This window comes from Eretmochelys imbricata, chromosome 15, assembly GCF_965152235.1.
Source record: "Eretmochelys imbricata isolate rEreImb1 chromosome 15, rEreImb1.hap1, whole genome shotgun sequence".
In the NCBI taxonomy this organism is placed as follows: Eukaryota; Metazoa; Chordata; order Testudines; family Cheloniidae; genus Eretmochelys; species Eretmochelys imbricata.
This window is the reverse complement of record NC_135586.1, coordinates 20,524,075-20,533,574: the sequence shown is the minus strand read 5'-3', so window position 1 is coordinate 20,533,574 and position 9,500 is coordinate 20,524,075. Positions and strand designations below refer to the sequence as shown.

General features: G+C 46.8%; 1 protein-coding gene across 8 annotated transcripts in view; it reads left to right on the top strand.

Moving 5' to 3' along the window:
* The first annotated feature begins 2,923 nt into the window (after positions 1-2,923).
* SFSWAP (splicing factor SWAP) overlaps positions 2,924-9,500 on the top strand; it is a 96,030-nt gene continuing 89,453 nt past the window's right edge. For 2 of the 8 annotated variants that reach the window (XM_077834888.1, XM_077834887.1), the window contains exons 1-3: positions 2,927-3,296; positions 5,837-6,006; positions 6,601-6,738. In XM_077834888.1, coding sequence (XP_077691014.1) covers positions 3,052-3,296; positions 5,837-6,006; positions 6,601-6,738 — 553 coding nt within the window. In that variant the 5' untranslated portion in view covers positions 2,927-3,051. Of the gene's footprint in view, positions 6,007-6,047; positions 6,739-9,500 lie in introns of those variants that run through there. The other 6 variants (XM_077834886.1, XM_077834885.1, XM_077834889.1 and 3 more) reach the window with 5 other exon arrangements.

The window sequence follows — 9,500 nt, the reverse complement described above, 5'->3', positions numbered from 1 at the left end:
ACACATTGTTTTTGCCATGCTAAAATAATTCTTATAACTGTTTCATTGAGAAGCTCTACTGCCTACATGCTTTGGTGCAAGGACTTGAAATTTGGCAGCCTGGATTGCCCTGGTGTCAGGGTTAGGGTTGCCAACTTTCTAATTGCAGAAAACCAAACACCCTTGCCCTGCCCCCATGCCCAGAGGCCCTGCCCCCACTCACTCTATCCCCTCTCCCTCTGTTGCTTGCTCTCCCCCACCCTTGCTCACTCACTCATTTTCACCAGGCTGGGGCAGGGGATTGGGGTGTGCGAGGGGGTGAAGGCTCTGGGGTGGAGACAGGGATGAGGGGTGCAGGAGAGGGCTCTGGGCTGGGGCAGGAGGTTGGGGTGTGGGAGGGGGTGAGGGCTCCAGCTGAGAATGCAGGCCAGGGATGAGGGGTTTGCGGTGCAGGAGAGGGTTCTGGGCTGGGGCTGAGGGGTTGTGTGTGTGGGAGAGGGCTCGACCGGGGCAGGAGGTTGGAGTGTGGGAGGGGGTACGGGCTGTGGTTTGTGGGTGTGGGCTCTGGGTTGGGGCCAAAAATGAGGGGTTCAAGGTGTGGAAGGGGGCTAAGGACTGGGGTATCGGGTTGGGGTGCAGGAGGTGGTGAGGGGTGCAGGCTCTGGGCGGCACTGACCTCAGGCGGCTGCCGGGAAGCGGCGACATGTCCCTCTGGCTCCTAGGTGGAGGAGCAGCCAAGGGCTCCGTGCACTGCCCCTGCCTGCAGGCCAGGCCGGTGCAACCACTAGACAAACTAGGAAGCCGCCTAGAGCGCCAAGTGGTTGGGGGTGGCCAAAAGCGCGCTCCGGGGAGGCAGTGGAGTGGAGGTGAGCTGGGGAAGGGGGGGCGCGGGGAAGGCCGCCAGCAGCAAGTAACCGCTCCCCACCCCAGCTCACCTCTGCTCCGCCTCCTCCCCTGAACACTCTGCTTCTCTCCCTCCCAAGCTTGCGGCGCTGAACAGCTGATTGGCGCCGCAAGCCTGGGAGTGGGAGAAGTGGAGCAGTGGCATCGAGCTCGGGGAGGAGGCAGAGCAAAGGTGAGCTGGGGCGGGGAGCTACTGCATGGCTCCCCAGGCAGGGGGACAGTGGTGGCGGGGAGCTGCCGCAGGGCTTCCGGGGGATGGGGGGAGGCACAAGGTGGAAGTTTCACCTAGGGCGCAAAACATCCTTGCACCACCCCTGCCCGCAGGCCACAGTTCCCAGCCAATGGGAACTGCGGAGCTGGCCCTCGGGGCACTGCCTGCTAGGAGCCGGATATGAGTCCGCTTCGCTGGAGCTGCACACGGAGCCTGCCTGCCCTGCTGCGCCGCCAACCGGACTTTTAACGGCCCAGTCAGCAATGCTGACTGGAACCACCAGGGTCCCTTTTCAACCGGGCGTTCCGGTCAAAAATCGGATACCTGGCAACCCTAGTCAGGATGCCTTGTGGTGTATCCAAGAAAATTCACCCAAATTTGGGCAAGTTACAAACCTTTGAAAAATCTCAGTTTACATATGCTCAGTAGAAACATATCAGAATTTGGCATCTAAATTTTCCAGTCTCCATCTACACTAAGTATAACCCTGCCCAGGGATACAGGACTGAGCAAGACTTTTGTTGCAGTTGGTATTCCCTGCTATGCACAGGAATTGGGACCACAGAAACTCTCTCTCCTGGGCTTTCAATGCGTTCCCATGGGCTCGGGCCAGGCAACATGGAGGAGGAAGACTGGGACAAGAAACCTGAGATCAGACAGACTATGATGAGGACATGGGTGGAAAGAGACAGGACTGTGCTGTGACAGGGACAAACTGGTGCATATGGGGCAGAGGAGAGGAACAGGTGTCAGGGCTGGGGCAGGAACGAGGACAAACAGGCTGCATGGGCAAACACTGGCATTTCCTAACTATTGAGTGCTAGACTTTGCAATTGCCACAGCAGCCTGGTCATGGAGTCTCTAGGCATCACACATGCCCCAGAAACAGTGGAACCCGGGCACTGCTCTGCTACAGGGAAATAGCTTCCTCCCAATGGCCACTGCACCCTCACCTGACTGCATCCAGGGACCCAGCTCTCAATGTGGCCCAGCCCCCCCCCGCCATGGCTCTGGCTGCCACCGCACTGTCACTGACCCTCCCACCGCTCCCTCTGATGCCCCCACAGAGTCCTCACTTGTCTCTCTCATTGCCACTGCCCCCCAGCTCCCACTAATGCTGCTCCCCATAGCCCCACTGCCCCGTCCCGCCCCCTCCCTCTGATGCCCCTCCCCATAGCTCTCCCCGGCCGCCCCGCCACCGCCCCCTCCCCACAGCTCCTTCTGATGCTTCTCTTCATAGCCCCCACCTGCCCCCCACTGCCCCCACCCCCCATTGTTCCCTCTGATGCCCCTCCCCCCATAGCCCCGTCTGCCCTCCTCCTGCCACTGCCCCAACCCCCCATTGCTCCCTCTGATGCCCCTCCCCCCATAGCCCCGTCTGCCCCCCCTCCTGCCACTGCCCCCCCAGTTTCCCCCTGCCACTGGCCCCCTCCCCACAGCTCCTTCTGATGCCCCTCTCCAGAGCCCCCACCTGCCCCCCACTACCACTGCCCCCACCCATCGCTCCCTCTGATGCCCTCGCCCCACAGCCCCGCCTGCGCCCCTCCCCGCACCCGCGGCCCTGCCTACCCCTCTCTCCAGCTGCCCGCCCTTCGTTCGGCTCTCCCGCGGCCCAGCCCGCAGCTCCCGTGGACAGTTTCGCCACTCTCGTGTCGCAGCTACCCTGCCTGGCTCCAGTCGTTCCCCGCCCCGGGCCCGTTGCCTGGCTGCATCTCCTCCCACTCGGCCGCAGGGCGCGCAGAGACATTAATCCACTGGTTGGTGCGTTATGACGAATCTGCTGCTTACCGGAAGCCAGACGTTTGTTTACCCCGCCTGTGACCGGAAGCGGAACGGCCACCATTTTGTCTCGGGCGATGGCGACCGCGGCGTTGTGGGGGTGGGGGGTTTAGTGGCCGGGCTGACTCGCTTCGTTCGCTGTTAGCGCGCTCCTGGCCTTCTCCTCGCACCCTCCCGTGATGTTTGGAGGCGCTGGCGGGCCGCGCCGGACTGTGGAGGAGGCAGGGCCGCCGCCGCTGATGTTGTTGTCCGGCGGGGGCGCGGCCCCGGGACCCCCCGGAGGAGGCGGTGGGGGCAGCCGCGTGGAGCTGCTGGTGTTCGGCTATGCCTGCAAGCTGTTCCGGGACGACGAGAAGGCCCAGTACCAGGAGCAGGGCCGGCACCTCATCCCCTGGATGGGAGACCCCAAGATCATGATCGATAGGTCGGTGCAACCCAACCCCCAGCCTTTGCTGCGAGATCTCCTGTGATAACCTCTTTCTGCTCCTCCCCCAGTGCTGCGGGGTGTGTGGGGGCCTCCCTCTGGCAGGAGGAGTGGGGGAGTGCTTCGTCTCTGGCAGCGTTAAGGGAGGCCCTTCTCCCTGGCAGTGGGTTTGGGTGTCCCCGTGGCGATGTTGGGGAACCCTTTCCTCTGGCAGGGAGTATTGGGGTTTCCCTCTCTGGCAGGATTAGGAGTCTCTCCCCTTCCTCTGGCAGATGGTATTTATTGGGGTCCTCTCCCCCTGTCAGGGTGGGTGTATGTGGGGAGGGGTGGGAATAATCTGCTCTTTTTCAAATCAAACCCCAAGCAGCTTCTCACCTCAAAAGAAGGGGGGCTCTTGCTATAAGGGAATGCTAAATTAGAAACTTAAATCGTGGGGTCCATAAGCAAGAAGGGGGGGGGAGGTTATTTGCACAGAGAGGGAAATTAGGCTGAGTTGAATTCCTCCAGTTAATTTAGACGATAAAGTGCCGATGGGATCCCCTAAAAAGCAGTTCCTGGCATGATTGCTCCCTTGTCATGCCATGAGTTGTGGCAGTTAGGCCACTTAGCTTTCCTTCCCAGGAGTTTCAGACTTCTAACCTCAATTAGGAGTTGCTTTTTTGGTTGTTTTTGTGATTTGTAGCAGTTCACAGTCTGAGGGATTAACAGGATCTGGCTATTTGATTTTTTTTCCTCTGGTCTCTGCAGTAGATTCAGCAACTCAGGATCAGATGGAGGAATATATTAGTTCAAAACTTGCTTTTCAGTGGCTCTTGTGAGGGGGGGGGGATGGAGAATCAGGTCAGGAGTGTTTTGTGGGGGCTTGAAAAGCACAGTGCTTTAAGCAGTTGTGGTTGGACCTGAAGACTCAATGGGAAAACCTGAAGGGCTTTGGTTTGAAAAGGATCACATCACATACTGTAGGCATTTGCTCCCTCAATTCCCACTTCATTAGGCCTCTTTCAGTGGTTACATGTGATTTCCAGGTCCTAGGTTTGCAACCATATCTACTTGATTGGAATAAATATTCATTGAAGGGAGGTGGTGGGGAACCCCATTATGTGAGACTGGACTGGCAGAAAAGATTCACAAATGCTTTGTTTGGAGTAGTTAACAGGTCTTTCCCATTTATGATTTCACTAATTGAAATCAAACACCTAAATTGGAAAACAGATCAGAAATTAATTAGTGTATAGTTGTACGTTATTGTTGATATGGAAGTTTAAACTTAGTGATGGGGCCTGTCATCTAATGGTAGTTTATTTTTGTGATGAAAAATTTCATTAGCCAGTTCTGTGGTGTAAATTAAGGTCGTTGTGGTTTCATACAGTAATGGCCTGGGATAGAACAGCTGCAGCAATTGTTGGGAGCAAACTCTAAGTATGTGTATGTATGTATACATAACATTTGAAACCAATAACGATCTACATTTGTAAGTTAAGGAGGTTTGCATTTATGAACAAAAGTTAGAATCAGATGAAACATTGTGCACTAACCTTATCAGCTCCTTTGGAAATTCAGATTTTTATCCCCAACAGCATGAAATCTTTTCCCCCAGTTGAAGAAAGCCTATTACTGTGGGAAGACTGGGGCAGAAATTTGCCTGTGGATAAACACTTTTGACTAACAAGACCAACATATCTCAATAACATTTTCTATTAGTTATATGTACTTTCTTTGTTTTTGATTTAGCAAGATGGCTCAGTCAAGAATTGTGTGTGTGAGGACTAACCAGCGGAGTGAAGTTTACTATCTCTTTATTATCTATTGGTTTCTAATATTGACACATAAAGGAGAAATATGTCAAACGTTATCTTAATGCAGCACTTTTTCTGCACACAAAACCATTTCTGCTTAGGAGATGAAATCACATCGTTGGTTATTGGTGTCATTTTTATGGTGAACCTCCTTAAATTGCATGTATATGTTACTGTTCCTATGTATGTTTGTCTCTCTATCACATAACCCAGAACTTATTTCCTCAGCCAAATGGCTAGGGGTCGAGCCTAGCCATGATTTTACCTCCAATGGACGCAAGTTTCTTTGGTGAAGATCTCTCCTGAGAGTTCGGGACTAGCAGAAAGAAGCGAGAAAATTTCGACCGTTTGGTTCTTACGGATAGGTATTTATGTATTCGGGTTTGTGTGAATGTAAGCTATTTGACTTTCCAGAAAAAGTATTTTGCAAGTGACATTGAATGGTTGGTTGAACCATATACGGTAAGAACTATTAAGGAAATGGATCCCATTTAAACTATTAAAGGATACTTTTGCCTTTAATTGTACTCTTTATTATTCTGTTAGAGAGGAATTTAGACTATTAAAATATTTCATTTTGATAGTTGGTGTGAAGTGAGTAGCAAAATTAAATGTAACTTCTAAAATGAGGCATGTTTTAACATGTTAGTGTCTTTTTTTCATTTTAATGGGTAAGTATTTTTAAGTAGTCACACAAACCCAAACCCTAAGTTTTCTGCATTGACCAGCTTTTTCATCTTGCAGGTATGATGGACGTGGTCACCTCCATGACCTCTCTGAATATGACGCTGAATATTCCACATGGAACAGAGATTATCAATTGTCTGAAGAGGAGGCTAGAATAGATGCCCTCTGTGATGAAGAGAGGTATTTAGCCTTGCATACGGACTTGCTTGAGGAGGAGGCGAGGCAAGGTATTGCTCAAGGAAACTTTCCTGAGTTAGAACACATTTAATTAAATTTTAAATAATTAAAACATTAAATTTACTCCCACTCATTTTATACTCATTCTTTCTGATATTATCTTGACAGTACCCAGTGGATTCGAAAAACAGGAGTCTTTGCCTGTCTGAGAGGACCTCAGGATAGTTTATATATAGATCCACACAGAAATTGCCCAGATTTTGAGGGCAGACTGGGATTTGAAAAAACAAAACACCCCCCACCATCCTTTTAACTGTTCTTCTTTAACAGTATTGTATAACTGAACGTTCTTGCATTTTCCTTAATTATATTAGACTGTATAACCACTAAAATCTTTATCTCAGCAGGAGGAAATGGTCAACAAAAGGCACATGCATTCTGTTATCTTTGGTTTTCACAAACTTGCTGGCAAAAGTTACTATGCCTAAAGTGTGAAGAATACAATTTTTATCTAAAAGTTAGGTTGAAAACAATGGTATAGTTCTGGGGGGGGGTTGGTTTTTGTTTTGTTTTTTGTTTTTTTAGAAATAGTGTAGCTTAATTATATTTCATAGTAGTAATTAGAATTTTCATTTTTCTTCAAGAGGAAGAATATAAGAGACTGAGTGAAGCTTTAGCAGAAGATGGTACATATAACGCCGTGGGATTCAGTTATGGCAGTGATTATTATGATCCTTCAGAACCCACAGAGGAGGAGGAGCAGCAGGCCTCCAGAGAAAGAGGTGAGGAATCAGAATAAACATTGGGGATTGGTAGGGAAAGGTAAAAGCACCTTCACCTACCCTTACTACTTTTACAGTTGCAAGTTGTGAATCCATACTTCATTACAATGTACATGTCATAATTTGAGGGCTTTTTTTAAAAGTTGGTAACGTCTCAGCAAAGCTCTTATAGGAGATGCTTCAGTGAGTTCTCATCTTAAAAAGATTAATTATTTTTTTCAAAATATTACTTTTCCCAATTTACTGCAAAATATTATAATTAAAGCCATAATTGTCAAGATAAGGAAACAATAAATTTGGTGATACTTTATCTTTGTTTTTTTTAATTGTGTTCTTATTCACAAAATTCAGTAATGCACAATGGGTCTCCCAGTTCTTTTATGCACATTACTGTAATAATGTGGGCTATAGTTGTCATCGTTTGGCATTCATTTTCTCATGTTATGATAGTAGTTTAGGGAAGATGGTTGTCATGTTGGAATGTCACTGAGCCCTCAAAGACCCCCTTAATTGGCAAGGGTTTCTTATGAAAGCTGGAAGAATGTTTCACTGTTTTAAAAACACGTCAACTGAATTAAATGCAAAATAGTTATGTAAACTAAACATAAAATGATGTTGAAGGGCTACATTCAGTTTGAAAATCATATTTATCTGAAAAGTTTGTACATGATTGTTACAGCTAAGAACTAGAATTCAAGAAATTAGAAAAAAATCTTATTTTAGTTTTTTATGCAGTTTGTTTATAATCAGTAGGAGGAAACTGACTAACCGAAAAGACCCCTAGAAACATAAATAGGGCAGCTGAAAAACCCTCCTACAATTGTATTAGAAGAATTTTGAAAAATTAAGATGTATAATTTGTAGTCTATTAATAAATGTTTTTTAAAATTTGTCAGCCTACATTTTTTTTAAGTTGTTTTTCTTTAAAGTGCCATTACAGGAGCCTGTAACAGGCATACTCCATAAAATTCAGAGTTGTAGTCTTTTATTTCATTTTCAATAAAAATACTTTGCACTTATAACAAAATCCACTGTGTGCTTTAAAAATATTGCTGTATTGAGTGTCTCAACACTCCTGATTTTTACCATCATCTGTTGGGGCATCTATGAATGTAACTACATTACTTAGCAATTTGAAAAATGATTTCTTATTGCAGCGTGTGAGAGAGTCTGGTGTTCTGAGACCCAAGCAATAGAAAGGGATGATAGAATTAATCAGGGCTGAAGAAAGAGCTCTTGATCTGTAAATTTCCTGTCATTTGTCTGTTTATACTTTGGTCTGTAATGTTTTTAAAAGTTTCCCCTATTAAATCCTTTTTGCAGATCCCTGTAGAAGGTTGTGTATGTTCTTACACTTGACTGGGGCTGAACTCTCAATCCAGGGCATTGTCACTGAAGGGCCTGCCCCTTATTTTCTAATATAAATTTTTCTTCTGTTTTTCAAGGCAGAGGCTGCAAGAGCTTTCTCTCACTCTTCTGCCTATTTAGCACTAGTTTTTAATCACTATGAGACAAGTGGGCTATCAGCTATCTAAGGAAATAGCATCAAAATTTGTGTATATGTAAAAAGTAGCTTCAAGTAAGGCTCTTTTCCAAAGGCACCTTTACTTTTTCTCAGTGTGAGCACTTTGTAGTGATACTGTGACTTGATGAAAACATGTATGCCTAAGTCTCTTGAAAAATCCAAGGTGATCAAGAGCAAGTTTGAGGTTCATCTGCATCCTCTGCCTCACATGGGAGAACTGTGCACAGCCTAGTGAGGTGAACAGCAACTACTTAAGGTCATTATCTGAAAATCTATGGAGATCTGTTACACGTGCTCAAATAATGAGTGGGATTCTAGGTAAAAGAGGTATCCGTGCAACTGAGCATGTTGCAACCTGAAAAATAAGATTATGCTAAACGAACACTTGCTGCTTTGATCTATTCGTGATCCCAAAAAGAAACTCAAAATAAAAGGCAAGGCATATATTACCCAACCAATTTGAGAGAAGAATATTTGATTTGCTGTCATTTCTGTATTGGAAAGCTTATTAGGGCTGCAGGGGGGGTAGTGAACCCATCAGCAGGCAGACCCAGGAAGCGTTTATAGTCCCCAAAGGCAAACTTTCCAGCTACCTAAACTGGATACAGCTGTTGCTTCTCTGTCTGAAGGTATTGTTCTTTCAAAAAGAAATCCAAGTTTGAAAGGATTACAAGCTGAAGAAAGTGTCAGTACTTTGAAACATCATCTGCAGATGCCAGTGATGTTAAGTTGCCATACGCTTGAAGTAGACTTCATGTCCTGATGTGATAGAGCAGTTCAGACACAAAGGTTCACTAATATAAGATTACCCTAGCAGGTAGATGTAGACTAAGTAAAATTTTCTGCAAAGGCTTATGACATCAGTCACAGGATGCACACGTGGAATGCAGATAGCCTCAAAACTGCTAATGGTGTCAGCTAAGTTTAAGGTAAGTAACTTTTCAGTGAGAACCATTACAAAGCATATGGAGAAGCAGATATTCAGAAAAAGCAGAATCTTAACATGTCACCAAGATAGACAACTGTGGAGGAGAAAAATACTGGCACAGAAGAGTCCTATTTTGTAAGGTTTCTCAACCCAGTCAACAACAAGACAGCCACAAGTTGGGTGGAACAGAGCCAGAAAGATGCACAGCTTGGCTGATTGTGCACTGAGGCTAGGATTTAGGCCTTAAATCAGAGATTTGTATAGATTCAGAATGTTTCAGCACTGCAATTTACAGCTTACTCATGTTTG